We start from the raw sequence: 19,645 nt of genomic DNA on the forward strand, positions 1-19,645 counted from the left end.
CACTTTCTTTATTTCCACCTCCTGGTGGTGTCGCCTCTTTAGTTAGCACTTAGGGTAAATGAATAAAGCTGTAGCTATTCATTTTGTAAATACGGTAGGTTGTTTTTTTTTAAGCATAAATACCGTAGGTTGTTGATGTGATATTTTACATTATTATTTTGTGAGTTTATTAATAATATAATCATTCATTTGTCGTAAACATTCATTGATTTGTGAGGGATCAAAATTTTTACTCATAGTTTTACCATATATGTAGAAAAATAAGTTTTTTTTTTTTCTTAAGTAAGAGAAAAATAATAAATTAGTCAAGTAATTAGCTAGTAGCTAGTGAAAAAACTTAAGCCTGTTCGATAAGAAAATAAACCAAACTTAAACATATAATTTTGTTCAATAAAGAGATTAAGCTTAACTCATGTTTGAAATAAAATTAAATGAATGAGGCTGAACTTTTAACACTAAGCATGACTTTTAATATAAATTCAAATTATCACATCCAAATTAATTCAAACAAAAATCAAACTAAAGTTATAAGAGGGAGAGAGACTACTTATGATAGGGAACTAAAAAATACAACACCAAAACTTATTAACCCAAAACAGAGTTATAAAAAATACAATGATTTATCAACTTAAAGTAGAGTTGCAAGAAATAATACAAAATTGAGAGAGAGAGAGAGAGAGAGAGAGAGAGAGAGAGAGAGAGAGAGAGAGAGAGAGAGAGAGAGAGAGAGAGAGAGAGAGAGAGAGAGAGAGAGAGAGAATAGCAAATTCATAGAAAATAAAAATGAGAAGAAAAAAAAGTAAAGATAAAATATATGGTAATAAATAGCAAATTATCCAAGCCATGCTATGTAATAGAATAACATTATATTCTTATGTACTATCTTCATATGCAATAGGATAACATCTAATAATTTAAAAAAAAAAAAAAAACTTAAAACACAAAACTAAATTGCATCAACCAAAAGTAGAGTTCTATAGAACATAAAAATTTATTATCCTAAAGTAGAGATGCTGGGAAAAAACCACCAAAAAATAATTAAAAAAATTAAGAGAGAGAGAAAAATAACCTTCTTACATGGAAATTTATAGTAAGAGAATGTGAATAAGAAGAGCCAAAATAACGAAAGATAAATGGATAAGGGAAGAGTGACATTAAAGTAGAGAGTACTATGAAGATGATAAGGCAAAAATAAAGAGGAAATGTAGGAGAAGTGTAACAATCCGTTGGAAAATTAATAAGAAGAAAAAATGTTAAAAATAAGGGAGAGAATGTTGGAAATATGTGAATGATGTGACATAATGTAAGAGTGTAAAAATTAATTGCACTCTTTAATTTTTAGATAAGTATAGATAGATACGGATATAGATATAAACTAATTATTAACCGTGCTTTGCATAATTTATTTTATTATTTATTAAATTTCTTTTAATTTATAAATGTGTAAATATTAGAAGTAAAAACGTTTGAAGAAAAAATATTATTTATTATCATATAGATAATTTTTTTTTTTGGGTGGTAGCCTCTTTTAATTCATTACTAAATTATATTATATATATATATATATATATGTGTGTGTGTGTTAAAAAAATATATATGAGTTGTATATATTAAATTGTATGTTGCTTCTTGCCTACAATTATTTAGTGCATTTTAATTTTTTAATTTTATTTTATTTTATTTTATTTTTTGATAAGATAGTGCGTTTAAGATCATGTTAGCAATATCTGATTGTTTCTTCCACTCAATAGTATAATGTCATGTTGCCAATTAATTGAGTCAGATGTTTATCATAATCAAGATATGTCAACAGCCACTATTAGGGAGCATTAACATTTTTTCTTTCTATTGTGGATAAGTTCCTTTTCAAGTCATGCAAATCAACTTGAGTATGGGGCCGGGAGAAATGACTTTTCTTCATGAAAGTCTCTTTGTTGTGTAGAGAAGTGGGTGTTTCCTCCTTCTCTTCAACAGTAGAAATTATTTGTCCCTTCTACACGAAGGAGAGTTTTGTTTTGGGTTTGTCTTGTTTGTTATTTTGTCTCTCTGTGGATATCAAGCGTATCCGTGGAGCTTGTGGGGTTTATTTGTTGTGGGGCTAGGGAAACATTTTTCTTTTTGAGATGAGTCTACTAATGACGAACAGATCGTCAGTTTACTATGATCGTCCAGATGGAAGCCGTCCCTGACCAATCCAATCTTCTGCAACTCGTGGACGAAAGAAAGGAAGTAATTCGCCGACGTTGTGCCTGCAAAAAGGTCTCCGATGCCAAAGTTAGAAAGATTGACAAAAGAGAGCAATGAGAATAATGTCTTAGAGTGTTTTTCTTACCCCCACCCTTTTCGGGGTTCAGTCTTTATATATGTGTGCTTACAGCTGGGTTCTTCTAGCCGTTGGTGGAGTTTTGATGGAGGCTTTAATCCTGCCTGGTTACCCCCTTGCAGGGTGTTAATGATGAGCTGCCCTTCCCAACGGTCTAAAGGTTGATTAATGTCTTGTAACGGCTCCTCGAGGAGTGGAAACGAGTGTTCATGTCCTTGAGAGACGACCCTTTCCCTCAGGACGGTTTTGTTAAGATTGTCCATGACCGGCATTGTTTGGACGATTATAATTTGATCGGGCGTATCAGTTGCCCCCCTATTCCATGGTCGTCCATATCCTGGACGATTATAGGAATATGAAAAGGTTTTTTTTTTAAATTTTTTTTTTTTTTTTTTTTTTTTGGCGCTTGGAGTTCTGCTCCGCATTGATTGCGTAATGGCGGCTGTGGCTCATCTCAGTGCCACGTGTTTGATTTTTATTGGCTGGAGAGCCTCGTTTCCGGTGAGTGCCTTTTCAGTTTCCCGCACTTTCCAAGGCAGAGTTCTTTGATTTCTTTGGCTTTTCCTTTTCCCATTTCCCTGTTCTCTGTGCGGTTGATCTCTCCTTCGCGTATTTTGCTCCTTACCTACTCAGTTTTCTCCCTAACTTCCAGGTACGCCCCCCCCCCCTCTTTTACGCTTTTCTTTCCTTTCTGAACTTTCCTTGTATTAGTGTCATTTAAGCTCTTTTTCCTTTCTGTACTATCCCTTCTTCTTACCAAGTGGTGGTGTTGGTTTTTTAATGGTGGATAATTTCGAAGTTAGGCGTAACTTTCCCTCCGTAGCTTTTCTCTTCGCACGCTTAGGATCCTTGGTAGAGCTTTCCGGTGACCCATTGGGTACGCCTTCGCCTGCCGGTTTGTACCCACCAGTTGAGGAATTTGTCAGTAGGGGTAGTGGGTTAAGTTTGGCGTTGGGTGCCTTATACCCTTTATTGTTAGAATCTCAGGCTTGGTTCCGGTCTATTCGAGGGCTCCTAAGAGAGGGGAATATGGGTTTAGAGGAAAGGTCAGGTGATTTAGAGAGGGGTTTGTCCTCTAACGTAGTTGAGGAAGGGGCCGGGATCGACGCAACGACCACCGTGCTTTCCCATGCTCCCTCGTCCTCCCATTCTCCTGCTCCCGCAGTGGTCCGTCAATTTCATGCCCTTAAGGAAAAGTGTTCCTTGAAAGTTGAGGTTTTTAGTAAATTTAAGGACAGATTCCAGTTTCCAGAGGGAACCAAGGCTCGTCTCCCCAGGAAGGGTGAAAAGGCTTGCGCCTTTGCCCATGGAGAAGTTTGCTTTTACGAGGCTGCTTTTTCGTGTGGCCTCCGGTTTCCCGTCCATCCGTTCATAATGGAGCTTCTTTACCATTTTAACCTTGCACCGGGGCAACTTATGCCTAACTCTTGGAGAATAGTAATTAGTTATATGGTGATCTAGACGACCATTGCTGACGGAGATTTGATCTCAGTTAATGAGTTCGTCCATCTATATCGTCTAAAAGAGTCCAGAGAATTTGGATACTATGAGTTTGTACCCTGGAATAGGAAGGCTCGTCTGGTAGTTGACCTTCCGTCGTCCTTTCGCTACTGGAAGTCAAGATACTTTTTTGTATTGGGCGACGGTTGGGAAACATTACCTGATGATTTGTGGGGGAACGTTCCTAGGTTGCTGCGCCGGTGGGAGACCCCTTTGATTGGTGCGTTCACCCCAATATTGTTGCCCACTTTTTCCCTTCTCTTTTTTTTTTTTTTTTTTTTTTTTGTATGTACTAAGTTTTAAAAACAGCTGATGTTTGGATGCTGCTCCTGTTTTTGGGGCCCCCCTTTTTGCCTCTGAACAATTTAATTTTATGTTTGATTTTTGGCTTTATATAAACGTCTGTGTGTTTGCTTTTCATGATCGCGTGAGTTGTGTGAGGATTTTTGCCTCTTCCTGGGGGTTTTAAAAAGGTTTCCCCACTTACTAACTTTTTCCATGGTCCTGTATGGACGAGGTTACCTTGATCAACTTGCTTCGCTGTATGGACGAAGTTATTTTAGACGATTAGTTCAAGGAATCTTATCGTTATTAAGCTTTTTGAGACGATATAAATCCATTTAAGGAATTTTACTATCATTAAGCTTTTTAAGACGATGTACCTCCATCTTAGGGATTTTATCGTCGTTAAGCTTTTTTGGGGACGATGCACATCCATTTCAGGAATTTTATCGTCATTAAGTTTTTTGAGACGATGTAAATCCATTTAAGGAATTTTACTGTCATTAAGCTTTTTAAGACGATGTACCTCCATCTTAGGGATTTTATCGTCGTTAAGCTTTTTTGGGGACGATGCACATCCATTTCAGGAATTTTATCGTCATTAAGCTTTTTTGGGGACGATGTACATCCATTTAAGGAATTTTATCGTCACTAAGCTTTTTTTTGAGACGATGTACATCCATTTAAGGAATCTTATCGTCATTTAGCTTTTTTTTTTTTTTTTTTTTTGAGACAATGTACGTCCATTTAAGGAATCTTATCGCCATTTTTTTCTTTGGACGATTGTTTGTATTTTACTTTGAAAACTGTGGCGCATGATTTGCTCAATAACACTTAAGAAATGCTGGATAATACTTATGATTCAAATAATTGCTTACATAAGATAGAAGTATCAAATAGATTTTACTCTGAAGTTTATGGTTCCTTTTCGTAATACCTCTTTAGATGTTCGACGTTCCACGGACGAGGTAGTCTTTTTCCTTCTGAGTCCTCCAGATGGTAACTACCCTGACGTGAATAATGGAAGACTCTGTAGGGACTTTCCCAAGACGGCCCCAATTTGCCATGTGTTGGATCCTTTGTTGCAAGGGTGACTTTTCTAAGGACGAGGTCTCCAATGTTGAATCTTCTCAGCTTCACTCTTTGATTATAATATTCGGCTATCCTCTGCTGGTACTTGGTCATTCTTTCAGCTGCCTGGTCTCTAATCTCGTCCAGACTGTCTAAGTTTTCCTTCAATTGATCTTCATTAGTTTGCTCGTCAAAGAATTCTCTCCTAAGGCTTGTGAGCCCAACTTCGACGGGTATGACTGCTTCTGTGTCGTATGTCAGACTGAACGGTGTTTCTCCAGTTGGTGTCCGCGCTGTCGTCCTATATGCCCACAAGACGCTTGGTAGTTCTTCAGGCCACATTCCTTTTGCCCCCACCAACCAGGACTTGATGATCTTAAGCAGGGTCCGGTTGGTTACTTCCGTCTGTCCGTTGGCCTGAGGATGACCTGGTGATGAGTACTTGTTTTTAATGCCCAAGCCCGAGCAAAATGACCTGAAGTTTTGGCTGTCAAACTGACGACCGTTGTCTGATATGATCGTCCTTAATATCCCGAACCTGCAAACAATATTTTTCCAAACAAAATTTTGTACCTTTGCTTCGGTGATTGTTGCCAGAGCTTTTGCCTCCACCCATTTTGTGAAGTAATCGATGGCGACGAGTAGGAACTTCACTTGTCTCTTTCCTGGAGGTAAGGGACCCATAATGTCGATCCCCCACTGTGCGAATGGCCAGGGAGACGATATTGTGGTCATCTTTTCCCCGGGGATTCTTTGAACATTCCCATATCTTTGGCAACTGTCACACGTCTTCACGAAATCAGCTGTGTCTCGTTGCATTGTTGGCCAAAAGTAGCCTACTCTCATGATCTTCCTGACGAGGGACTTTGCCCCCGTGTGATCTCCGCAGATTCCCCCATGTACTTCTTCAAGGATGTATCTGGCTTCCTCCTTTTCCACACATCTCAAATACGGTTGGGAGTAGCCCCTTTTGTAGAGTTCGTCATTAAGTATTGTAAATCTAGCTGCTCGTTTCCGTACCTTTTTAGCTTCTTCTAGATCTGGCGGTAGTTGTCCTTCTTGAAGGAATGTGAATATCGGGCTCGTCCAACCACGGTCAGTGTGGACGGAGAAAGTTTGAAGTTTCTAGATGCTAGGATAGTTTTGTTTTTCCGTCTTCCAATCGAACCTTTTACTTTCGCTATCCGTTGAGGCACTTCGGGCCACCTCATCAGCTTCTGCGTTCTGATCCCTGGGGATCTGGACGAACTCTACGTAATTAAAGGAGCTTATCAATTGGTTCGTCAATTTGAGGTATTTCTGCATCCTGGCCTCCTTTGCTTCGTACTCCCCTCTTACTTGCCCAATGACGAGTTGGGAATCGCTTTTGAGTACAACATTCTCAGTTCCTAGTACCCGGGCTACTCTCAATCTCGTCAATAAGGCCTCGTATTCTGCTTCGTTATTGGTTACATGGAATTTAAGCTGGACTCCATACTTGAGGACATTTTTTTCAGGGAAAGTGATAACGATGCCCGCTCCGCCCCCCCTTTGAGTGGACGATCCGTCAGTATTTACCGTCCAGATATTCTCTACGTTCCCAGGGATGGTGAATTCTGCTATAAAATCGGCCAACGCCTGTGCTTTTATCGCTATCCTTGGACGATATTTTATGTCAAACTGGCTGAGCTCGATTGCCCACTACACCATTCTTCCTGCCGCTTCGGGCTTGTTCATGGCCTTTTTGATGGGCTGGTCCGTCATCACAATGATGGGATTGGCTTGAAAATACGGACGAAGTTTTCTCGAAGCCATAATCAGGGCGAAGGTGATCTTCTCAATACGAGGGTACCGCACCTCGGCACCCTGGAAGGCCTGGCTAACGTAATACACAGGAAGTTGCAAACCATCATCTTCTCTAATCAACGCCGCGCTGACAGCCGTAACCGAGATGGCTAAGTACAGGAATAGATCTTCGCCTTCTTTGGATGGGCTTAAGAGGGGCGGGTTACTAAGATAACGCTTCAGCTCTTGGAACGTCATTTCGCATTCCTCCGTCCAGGAAAAAGCCTTCTTCAAAGTCTTGAAGAATGGAAGGCATTTGTCTGTAGCCTTCGAGACGAACCTGTTGAGGGCCGCAATTTTCCCTGTGAGGGATTGAACTTCTTTGACCGTCCTGGGTGAGGACATTTCTAGGATGGCCCTGACCTTCTCGGGGTTTGCTTCAATCCCTCTCTGCGATACCACAAACCCGAGGAATTTTCCTGAGGAAACTCCAAAAGCGCATTTGGACGGATTGAGTTTCATGCTGTACTGCCTGAGTGTATTGAACGTCTCTCTGAGGTCGTCCAGATGGTTCTCTTCCTCCTTGCTCTTGACGAGCATATCGTCAACATAAACCTCCACATTCCTCCCGATTTGCTTCTCGAACATCTGGTTCACCAATCTTTGATAGGTGGCACTTGTGTTCTTGAACCCAAAAGGCATGACCTGGTAGCAGTAAAGTCCCTGGCTGGTGATAAAAGCGGTCTTCTCTTGGTCTTCTTCAGCCATTTGTATCTGGTTATACCCCGAAAACGCGGCCATAAATGTGAGAAGTTTATGCCCTGCTGTGGAGTCCACTAGCTGGTCGATTCTGGGCAGTGGGAAGCTATCTTTTGGGTAGGCTTGGTTCAGGTCTGTGAAGTCGACACACATTCTTCACTTCCCATTTGCTTTTTTGACCATGACTACGTTGGCCAACCACTCTGGGTAGTGGACTTCTCGGATAAATTTTGCTGCAAGCAACTTATTAACCTCGTCCATCACTACCTTATTTCGCTCAAGAGCAAAGACTCTCCTTTTCTGCTGGACGGGTTTCTTCTTCGGGTCAACATTCAGGTGATGCTGGATGAGGCTTGCTGGGATTCCTGGTATATCGTTGTGGCTCCAGGCAAATATATCGAGGTTGCTCTTCAGAAAGCTGACGATTTCACCTTTCGTCCTTTGACTCATGCTCGTCCCTATTTGGGTCGTCTTTGGAGGATTCCCTTCAGCCAGCTCTACCGTTTCAAGTTTCTCCATAATCTCTGGTGTTTTCTCTTCAATTGTCCACGTATGGTTCTCTTTTAAGGCCAGGACGGCATGGTAGCATTCTCTTGCCAGTACTTGATCTCTTTTAATCTCCCCAACGCCGTGTTCTATTGGAAACTTCACCTTTAAGCAGTAGGTGGAGATTGCAGCCTTCCAGCGATTAAGCATTGGTCTCCCTATGATCACATTGTAGGACGAGGGTGAGTCTACTATCAGGAAATTGTGCTGGTTGGTTACCTGAAGGGGGTATGACCCGGCCGTTACTGTCAACGCCACGATTCCTCTGAGGTATACTTTGTCTCCGCTGAAACTGACGAGGGGAAACTCAAAAGGACGGAGCCTTTTTGGGTCCAGCTTTAGTTGTTGGAAGGCAGGAAGATAGATTATGTCTGCTGAACTTCCGCTGTCGACCAGGACTCTTCGTGTGTTGAACCCCTCGATCATGATCATAATGACGAGTGGGTCATTATAAGGTTGCCTCACACTTCTGGCATCTTCCTCAGAGAAATACAAGTCTCTACTGGTACGTCTTTGCTTTGATGGAGGTATACTGTGGACGCTGTTTACCTGTCTTTGGTATGATTTCCTGAGAGACTTGAATGATCCCCCAGTGGTCGGTCCCCCGGTGATGGTCTTTATTTCCCCTAGAGCACTTTGTGGACGAGGTTGGGGGCGATCTTCGTCTCTCCGTGCATTAACTTGCTGGCCTTTCTGTCCGTACCTGCCAGAATCTCCCCTTTTTATATACTGTTGTAGCTTCCCATTACGGATGAGCTCCTCAATCTGTTCTTTGAGGTCCCTGCAATCCTCCGTGTAATGCTCATGATCTTTGTGGAAACGGCAGTATTTCCTTTTATCGCGCAATCCAGGCGCTGAATGGAGTGGTCTTAGCCATTTTAGGGATGGTTCGTCCCTTATTTCTGTTAGAATCTGATCAACTGGCATCACCAGTGGAGTGAATTTTGATGGACGAGGGTTCTTATCCTCCCTCCTTCTATTTCCATCGTCATTCTGTCTGTCAGCCCAATTCCTTTTTAGCCCTATTCGATCGCCCCCCTTTTCCTTTTTCTTTTCCCTGCTCTTATCTGCCCCGTCAATAGCTGGCAGGGCTTCTTCCGCGTTCATGTACTTCTGAGCTTTCAGCAATGCCTCGGCCATTGTCTTAGGGGGGGTTCTTTGCCAAGGATGCCACAAAATCCTTGGATTTCAACCCTGCTTTGAAGGTCGTGAGGTGTACCTTGTCATCTGTCTCATCTATTTCCAGCATTCCTCGGGTGAAACGTGTCATGTAAGACCTCAGTGGTTCTTTCTCTCCTTGTCTGATGGTAAGCAGGTGGTCGGCAGTTCTCTTTGGTCGCTGCCCGCCTACGAAATGACGGACGAAGGAACTGCTTAATTGTTCGAAATTATCAATAGACGATGTTGGCAACTTGTTGAATCATTCCCTGGCTGCTCCTTTGAGGGTCGTAGGGAATGAGCGACACAAGATCTCGTCGGGTGGCTGTTGAAGGCCTAGGGTCGTCCTGAAGGTATTCAGGTGATCCAAGGGATCTTTCAGCCCGTCGAAAGGTTCTAGCTGGGGTAGACGAAACTTGGAGGGTACTGGGCACTCCTGGACGGCTATGGTGAAGGGCGAATCTGTCTTCCGGACAATTCTTTCCAAGCTTTGATCCATCTTTCCTTTGATGGCGTTCCTTAGTTCGTCCATCTCTTTCCTCATTTCTTTTAAGAGATCCGAGCTTGCTTCCTCCAGAGTGCTAGTTCGCCTTCTGTTGCTGTCTTCGTCGTCCCCTCTGTCTGCACGATTACTTTCCTGCAGCAGTCGTTGCTTCATCTCTTGGTTCTGTCTTGTGAGTTCCTCCATGGTTGCTGATAGCGACTGGATTTGTAGGGCCAGCGCAGCAGGATCTGGGTTTGTACTGGATTCCATTTGGACTGGGGACAGATCACGTGTTGCATCGTCGTTCCCACAGACGGCGCCAAACTGATGACGAACAGATCGTCAGTTTACTATGATCGTCCAGATGGAAGCCGTCCCTGACCAATCCAATCTTCTGCAACTCGTGGATGAAAGAAAGGAAGTAATTCGCCGGCGTTGTGCCTGCAAAAAGGTCTCCGATGCCAAAGTTAAAAAGATTGACAAAAGAGAGCAATGAGAATAATGTTTTAGAGCGTTTTTCTTACCCCCACCCCTTTCGGGGTTTAGTCTTTATATATGTGTGCTTACAGCTGGGTTCTTCTAGCCGTTGGTGGAGTTTTGATGGAGGCTTTAATCTTGCCTAGTAACCCCCTTGCAAGGTGTTAATGATGAGTTGCCCTTCCCAACGGTCTAAAGGTTGATTAATGTCTTGTAATGGCTCCTCGAGGAGTGGAGACGAGTGTTCATGTCCTTGAGAGACGACCCTTTCCCTCAGGACGGTTTTGTTAAGATCGTCCATGACCGGTATTGTTTGGACAATTATAATTTGATCGGGCGTATCAGCTACTACACTGGAGAGTGATTACGCTGGAGAGTGGAGCTAAGAGTTGGGTTCATTTCAAGTATGAGAGTCTTCCAAACCTCTGCTTTTGGTGCGGGCGGCTTGATCATAGTGATAAAAATTGTGAATTGTGGTTACGAAGCTAAGGCTCTCTTACACCGGATCAACAACAATTCAATTCTAACCTGAAGGCAGCCCCATACACGTCAACTAGTAGGGATTTCATCGTGGTGCCTGGCTTTTACAAGAACAAATCTCCTTTCACGCGGAAAGCTTACCAAACGGCAAGGATGAGGGCTGAGGCTATGGTGGCGAAAACGGTGGCTAGCCGACCGGAGATGGCTCAGGCAAATATGGAAATTGTAGTGAGTGAATGCATTATTGCCAATGAAGTGTTGGTTACAAAAGAGGGGGGAGTTGATGATACGTTATAGCCGAATATGATTGAGGGTTTAACTTCAACAGCTGTTGCCAATAAGTTTGTGGAAGCAAGTCATGTTGATTGCGAGATAAAGAAGGAAAAGGAGTTAAGTTCGAAGGCAGGCAATAAGGAGAATTTATTTGATATTCAAATAAAGGAGATAGATACAGAATTGGCAAAGTTTGATGAGGATTCGGATTTTATGGGGTGCACTTTAAAGCAATCCCAATGACAAGTGTTTAATATGGTCAATATTCCAGACAAGGAAAAAAGCTCAACAACAACAATGAAGGGTAATGAGCTGGATAAGTCCAATCAGCCTCCACAGTGCCATTTGGAAACCAACTCCATGGCCGATCCTGAAAGTGAACTCTAATGATGCTAATTTCTGGGAACAAAATTCTGTGGGTGTTGTTTTGGATATGGGTGGTGGATTAGTGTTGTTTTGGAGATCGACTATTGACGAAATTGTGGAGGGTTCGAGCACATATTATATCAATACAATGTTTCAAGAAGAAGATAGGGCAGGGATTGGAATGATCATCCGAGATTGCCAAGGAAAAGGCTTGGAACACATTGTCGGAATCATCCCTCTCCCCCTAACTATCATAGAGCTTGAAACTTTGGCTATATCGAAGGCTTTACAGTTTAATGCTGATCTGAGTTTGAAAGATGTCATCCCAAAGGGAGATTCAAAGATTGCTATGAACGCTTTGAATGCAAATTCGCATTCTTTAGATTCCTTTGGTTTACTTAGTCGAGATGTTAAATGTTTTGCAAGTCTATTTCATTGTATTAGGTTTTCACATGTGCGTAGAGAAGGAAATAGTGTAGCTCACAACCTAGTTCAACATGCACGACATGTCACTAGTTTTCAAGTGTGGATGGAAGATGTCCCATCGTGCACCATTGCTACTTATCAGGTAGATTTGTCTACTATTTAATAAAGTTCAAAGTCTTGATTCTCAAAAAAAAAAAAGATATGTCAACATCCTTATTAGTTTCAACACTTTTCTTGCTAAATTGGACAACATCTTTATCAATTCTTTATTATTATTATCTTTTCCTTATCAATTCTTTATTATTATTATGGTTTTTTTAGGAAAATACTTTCTAAAAGATTTAGTGTTGATTAGATTGATAAGTTTGGATTAATTTGAAGATTTGTTTCTATGAATGGTAAGTATATGCTCTTCAACAATCAAATAAGTTTAGCAGTGCGATTAGGACCATCCATTGTGCCTTTCATCCAAGTTATGTGTAGCTTTTGTTTGATTAAATGTAATTTCATGGTTTACATTAATTTGATTTTTCTTTTCTTCCATAATATTGTGAATGTTGTGATGGTGTATTTTTATTTACTTTTATTTCGGATAGTATACTTAGGATTTGTTTGCCACATGACATTATAGTATTGAGTGTGTGAAAATCTCCCCTTCCTACACGTGTCATTAGATTTGGCACTTTCTTGCTAGCTAAATTGGACAACATCCTCATCAATTATTTTTTATTATTAGGATAAAATTTAGCTACAATTTTGGTTGAAGTCTTATGCCACAACCTTACTCAATAAAATAAAAATTACGATATATTTTGAAAATCTAACTTTTGAATTGTATGTTCTTTACTCTCTTAATACACATGTCAAATTTTGTGTCAATCGAATATTATTTACTATATGATCTATAAACTTATATTTTATGCTTAATTTTAAACTACAAAAACTTGCAATTTAAACAATTTATTAATGACATAACTATTAATTTTTAATTTTCTAAAAATTTTGCAAGCATGGAGGTTATAAGTAAAAGATGTAACCCATTGGTAAATTTTGTCAAAATTCACCTCTAATAAAAAGATATTGAGTAAGGTTGTAATCTTAATCTACAACAAATTTTGTTACTAAACTTTATCCTTATTATTATGTACTTCTTCATCAATTCTTTATTATTACTATCCTTTTTTTTATTATGAAAATACATTCTAAAAAATTTAGTGTTTGATTGGATTAATAAGTTTGGTTTAATTTGAAGATTTAAAAAAATAATAATTATTATTATCAAGGGCAGCTATATGCTCTTCAACCATCAAGGACGTTTAGCAACATGATGGTCCCAAGCCATTAGGAACCATCCATTGTGTCTTTCATGCAATTTATGTGTACATTTTGTTTGATTAAATGTAATTTTTATGGATTAAATTGATTTGAATTTTCTTTTCCTCCATAATATTGTGAATGTTGTGAGATGTGGTGTATTTTTATTACTTTTATTGGGATGGTGTAATTAAAATTAATTTGTACACATGAAATTAAAACACTGAGAATCCGTTTGGATACCGCTTATTTTGCTGAAAACTGAAAATTAAAAATTGAAAATAATAAATAAAGTTACTGTTTACGCACGGATTATTGTTCATTTGCTTGTTTGCACTATTCATGTCCCATGACCATAAACAGTGCAAGAGGCATTGGTCCTTAAAAAAAAAAAAAAAAGCAAACGCAGCCAAATAATCTGAATAGTGCAAATATCCATATACTCATTTGTAATGCATCATTTTTAATATTTGTTTTCTTCAATTTGTAGACATGTAGATCACTAGGGCAAAATTGACACTAACTAATTCAACCATTGTGTTTTCTATATTGGTGTTATATCTACACTTGTAGTTATATAAAAAGTGATCTGAAATAAAAATAGATAATTTTTTTTGAATTTACCTTATGGATATTGGCATTAATCTAAATATCATAAATACAAAACTAGAAGGAGAGCTTCTATTGGCACATAACTATATAATTCTCTGAACTTATCATGTGATGACAGGCATGCCTTATGCAATTTGGATCTGTAAAATTACAAAAATATGTTATAGGGAAGAATAATTTTAAAATTTCATTTAAACAAAGAAGAATAATTTGAATCTATATCATGATTGATTAGATTAAGAAGATAGTTAAAAACTTCTTTGTTAATAGCAAATGGATTTTTTTTTTAAAAAAATTTGGAGAGAAAATGGAGTTTCGTTAAGAATAATTCACCATAAAAAAGTAGAGAATATTTAAAAAATGGTATTAATTGGTATGCAAATTTTAGTTGTCGCAGCTACACATAAATCACGTTCTTTTGGAAGCACAGGACTTATAGGAAAGGAATGGTATAAGGCATGTCAAGACTTACGTGATACCTAAAAGAAAAGGAAGAAGAAGAAAAGTTTTCCTAGTTTAATTTCATGCAATTTTTGAATGTGTATTATTCTTCTCATTTGTCATCATTACACCTTTTTCAATTTATATCCCACATTGTTACAATCCATAAGCCAAAAAAGCCAGACAGATACTGTAACTCATCATCAAACACCCAAGTATAATTACTCATGCATAATGGCTTGATCAAAATCTTACTTAAAACCTGTTGTTTACAATATTTGATGCTTAGGAAGTTTCTGAATTATGTCAGGAACCAAATCGTGAAGGCCTTGGAGCATGCTGCGAAATAAGTCGTGCAGTGTCTTTCCACCAAGAAACCTCTATTTCTTTTTCATGAAGATTGTGTATGGTACATTCTAGAGCAGCTTCTAGCTCTTCTACTTCTACCTGTTCTTGCTCCCTTGTTTCCAGTAGTTCATGCAACCTTCTCTCGAGTTCTGTGGGTGGAACTCCATATTCCATTTCAGTACCTCCATTTTGAGGGTCAATTACTTACCCAAAACTCAAACTGTGGCTTCTGACAGAAGCAGTTTCCTGAGCAGTCACTTGTTAGTTTTAGTCTACAGATATTAAGAAAGTGTAACAGAGATGACCCAAACCTCATTTGTTTCATTGTCTTTGGGTCATTTCTTCTCAAGCCGTTTAATCCATCTGGACCAAAACCTTTGTATTAAGCCCTATATTTCACTCCGTGCCTTACCCTCCTCAGGTAGTAAATTGTGTTGATAGTTTATATAGATCAACTTTTGAGGCAACAAGGTGTTTCAAAACCGTTCTTTTTTCTCCAATTGTGTGTAAATATGTAAATTGTCATGGTCTTAACAACAACGTCTTCATGTACCAATATAATGTTGAATAAGTACAGCTATACAACTTTTTCACAACTTGTTGAATTAAAAATTATGAGTAGCTAATAACAAAAGTGGTGTTAGTGAAAAGTATATGAAATTATCCACCACTCACAACTTTTCATCTCAACAAGTTACGGAAAAAGTTATGTCTACGACATATTATATAAATTATTTTTTTAGGATTGTAAGCTTCACTACCTTCATTTCTTTATCAATAATGCATGCATATATATACATCGATATCTCTATATATCCAATCATGGATACATGTTCATGTAGACGAACTTTCTTCATTAAATGCAGATTTATTTGCTAGCTTTTAAAATGATACTCAATTCAAAATCATCTTTCTTGAATAAGCAATTATGTGATCATAAGAAAAATTCAATCCTTTGAAACTCCATCACATTATTGGATGATTCATAAAGGAAACGGCTTCAATCAAGGCGTCTTAGTAGGTACTCAACTTGGACAAGTTTAGTGAGAGGCATTATCCAATCCCCATAGAGGCGAGAAACTACTGTTGGATCAACCTTGTACTTTCCCTTGTTGTCATCATTATTCAGAGTCACTTCTTGTCCAAACACCATGGCCTTCTTTGCAACCCTCTTCTTTACTGCCTCTTCTACACTCGCATATGTCAACAATTTCATCAGAGCATCTCTGTCCTGAAAAAACCAACACATTATTGAAGTAAAATGCATGACCTTTACTTTTTTTCTTCAAGAAGTAGCACCTAAACAATTTAGGAAGTTAAAATATGCTTAATATAGAAATCAATCCATATGTTCTCATTTTTCTCAAATTCCTGTCATGGTGTCATTGAACTCATAATCATAATAAATAAAAATCCAACAAAATATTGTCATAGTGATTCTAATTAATTGCTTAGGAGTTAAGAATCACTGGTTCTTCAATCTGCTGATCACAACAAGGCAAATATTCTAGCAAAACCTTATTTACTATAGTCCTTAATGATGCACCCTTAATACCTTAGCACGAATTGCAGGCTCATATTCTTTAGGGGATTCCCTGAATTTTACCTCGGCTACTAACTTTCCATAATGAATTCTTCTGGAGAGGGCCTGCACGGAATATTTTGTATTTTTCATTGTCAAAACCTCAAAATATGGCTTATGACAGTAATCAATAATTTACCTTCTCAAAGAATATTTTTATATAAAAAAATAAAATAAATAAAAAACAACAACAACGACAACAACAACAACAACAACAAATGACTTTGCACAAGAGTCCAAATGATCATCAGCAGCCAGGAAATTTTAACAACAGCATAGCAGAACACTGAACAAGTTCACATGCACCTTTACCTGTAAACACACAAGGTCGCTAGCTGCAGTTGATGCATAATTGCCATCATCACCCGGTGCAGCAAACAGCTGAAGAAGTTTCTTAAAATACATATCCCATATGTCCTTGTTTATGTTAATCGAAGCAGCTGGAGGATGCAATATCTAGATTTGGAATTAGATGAAAACTAATGGACCATTTCAAAATTAAAAAGCAAAACAAGAGTTTTGCAGCATATGAATACCTCTGTAAAGTTGTAAGGCGGCACCACCGAGGGCGGAAGATTATCTGGAAAGAAGGGATGCTCTTCAGGGTTTGCATATCTTCCAGCCTGTAACATTCCAGGTCATTTTATTAATAAAACTGAAGTAGGAAGTACCCACACAACCCAAACCAAAGAATTCTGTCAACTGAGTCTCATTACTGTGGTTTTACTAAGTTTGCATAATCGCATTTGGCATTCACACTAAACAAGAAAGTAGACATATCAAGGATACAAGTAACTTAGTAGATAGAAAGCTGGAACAAACGAAATTACATACAGTAAAGCAACTTATCTCAGTGCTAAAGTTTCAGATCCTGCATTGAAAATAAACTTGGCTTGGTTGCCCTTTGTCAGATATGTTTAACAGAGTGAAGAGTCAGTGTAGCGTACTAATGACAACAATGTTTATGTTTTCTAATTAAAATTAGCCAATTATGGTTTTGCAGATATTGATAATCATGTAAAGGCTTTAGCCAATGACAATATCACATAAAACTTGATGTCGTTTTGATACAATTCTACCAAAAATCAAAGAGTACAAAGTACAAACCCAAAAGTTTCAATAGTCTGTCTGGTCAGCCTGCCATTATGATGATGTTCAACATGAAGTGTGAAGCAACATAGTTCATCTTCTCCAAGATCCTTGTAGCTCAATGGCACGACCTGGTTCTCTCTATGATGAGAACCTGGGCTCAAATCCTCCCAACCCCATATGTTGTAAGCAAAAAAAAAAAAAAGGTCACCCTTGGAGATCTTTCATATTGTTGGTTCTCCAAATTTTTAGTGTGTCCCTAAGTTGATTACATTCATGGAAGTAAGAAATAACTACCTTGGCCACCAAAAACTCTTAACTCCTTCCTAAACTCTGTGAAATGCGATGATCAATTTTAAGTAGAGAAATGTTACCATATTGAAATCTCTTGCTACTTGTCTAGTCAAGCATTGGGATGCAGAGGCTCGATTAGGCATTGTACACAATGTTTGAACAACATTGTAATTTAGATAGTTCGCACACTCCATTCAATTAACACTTATCTAAGAGTACAACCATATGAAATCAATGGAGTCATGGTAAGGGCACCACTATCTCTCCCTTAGAATAAAATCATAAAAACATATAAAGAACCATACACATAGGGAGACCAAAAATAAGGGAAACATAATTTTCACCAGACCTTTATTCACATGGTACTTGGGAATAGTATGGAAAAAATGGAAATAGCACCACCTAAAATAAATGGTGAATACAAATCATAGGCTAATATTATTATGAAACTGATATAACAAATATTATTAGTAATAAGATCATTATATAACAAATATAATTTTGTTTTGTACTTTGCTATAATAATAATAATATTATTAAATTAAATAACTACTAAAATCATTTTGTTTGGTACAGGCCACAGCATAAGATAATAACAAAGACGAGCGAGTTCTCCCACATGGCCCACACACGATGTGGACCGTCCTATTGACACGATACGACAAGCCCAACTTCAAATTTTTGCGGACAATACAATGCGTAGCAAAACAAAACAAAACAAATACAATGATAAGGAAATAAAAACAAAATTGCACCAGAAGTCGAAGACCAAGAAAAATTAAATTATTTGCTTTGAAATATTAAATATATATTTTTAATAGCACATACCTTAGCTTGAAGGGCCTCTGTTTCCTTAACAACAAAGTGAACCAAAGAACCAGAAAAGGTTGGAGTGGAAACGTAAGATTCATTATAGGTAGGAGAATTGCTGGGAAAACGAGCCCTCTCTATGAGACTGAAAATGATGGTGTCTTCTTGTCTTATCAAAGACTGTCTAACCGATTCAAGCGTTACACCATTCGCCATGCTGTTTCTAACATTATGGGACCATACCACAAAACAAACAATGAGTGATAGGATGGACATGTTTATATGTTAGCAAGAAGAAAAGGAATGAGATGAGGCCAAGATTATTATTGGGACTTGGTATATATTGTAACTGTAATAATGTTCAATAAAAAGGGCACCCTGTAGTTGCCATATATAGAGGTCAAATCTTATTAATTAGTCAAGCATTTTGCTGTATAGTTGGTTAGTAAATATGGTAATTAAATAGAAAATGGAAAAAGTCAAATAAAACATGAATGAAATGGAGAAGGAAATTCTACGTACTTACCTTACCTTTGGAGTTTGGTGGGGACTTGTGGTGGCGGAGGAGTCAGGGAGGGTAGGAGGTGATGTAAGAAAACGCAGGAAAAGAGCTTTGTGGATGGAAGGATGGAATGGTGGTTGACTGTTCTTATTATATGCGGATTTTGCGTGTGAACGGGCAAGGCGTGAGGAGTGAGGAGGACCCACGCGGCGGCCACGCACTTCTTTATTTCCACCTCCGGGTGTAAATGAAACAAGCCCAACCTCGAGCTCCATCCGAGAAAAAGATTGTCTGCGTTAGTAAATAAATTAATCTTAAACCTAAGTTTAAACTCTATTATTAAACAAGCTTAGCTTAATCATAATAATTTGTTCTTAAACAAGCTCATGAATATAAGGCCCGGTTTAAGTGTGTGTATGTGTGTGTATATATATATATATATATATATATATATGAGAAATGCTATATATACAACATTTTCAAAAAAAAAAAAATTTTATAGAGTTTCAACGTATGGCATTCACTCTTGATAATAGTTTTTTATTATCAAACTAAGGCACCAATCAGTTTTTGATGTATGTAGGAATTAGATTTCAGATCTCTTATACAACCATTAGAAACTTTATTCAGTAAGCTAATTAAAACCCTTTGTTTTTCACAATAAATCCTAGTTGACAAGTTGTTAAAGGTTTTTAATTTGAATCCACCACTAAAATTACTTTCTTACCCACTAGTAACAGCATG

The 19,645-nt window shown here is 38.3% G+C and overlaps 1 protein-coding gene across 3 annotated transcripts; it reads right to left on the bottom strand.

The window, feature by feature from the left end:
* Positions 1-15,390: 15,390 nt before the first annotated feature.
* LOC126712826 (chorismate mutase 2-like) lies at positions 15,391-19,181 on the bottom strand. 3 transcript variants are annotated; one of them, XM_050412310.1, is made up of 6 exons: positions 18,926-19,181; positions 18,418-18,616; positions 16,743-16,829; positions 16,519-16,662; positions 16,180-16,272; positions 15,391-15,855 (listed from the first exon to the last, which is right to left on the bottom strand). In XM_050412310.1, exons 1-6 carry the CDS (start codon positions 19,174-19,176, stop codon positions 15,625-15,627), a joined length of 1,005 nt encoding a protein of 334 aa, XP_050268267.1. In that variant the 5' UTR covers positions 19,177-19,181; the 3' UTR covers positions 15,391-15,624. The 3 variants fall into 3 exon arrangements, with proteins under 3 accessions (XP_050268267.1, XP_050268266.1, XP_050268268.1); XM_050412309.1 differs by having other exon boundaries at positions 15,464-15,855; positions 18,418-18,622; XM_050412311.1 differs by having other exon boundaries at positions 15,464-15,855; positions 18,931-19,009.
* Positions 19,182-19,645: the final 464 nt, after the last annotated feature.

Source organism: Quercus robur, chromosome 2 (assembly GCF_932294415.1).
Source record: "Quercus robur chromosome 2, dhQueRobu3.1, whole genome shotgun sequence".
Lineage (NCBI taxonomy): Eukaryota > Viridiplantae > Streptophyta > Magnoliopsida > Fagales > Fagaceae > Quercus > Quercus robur.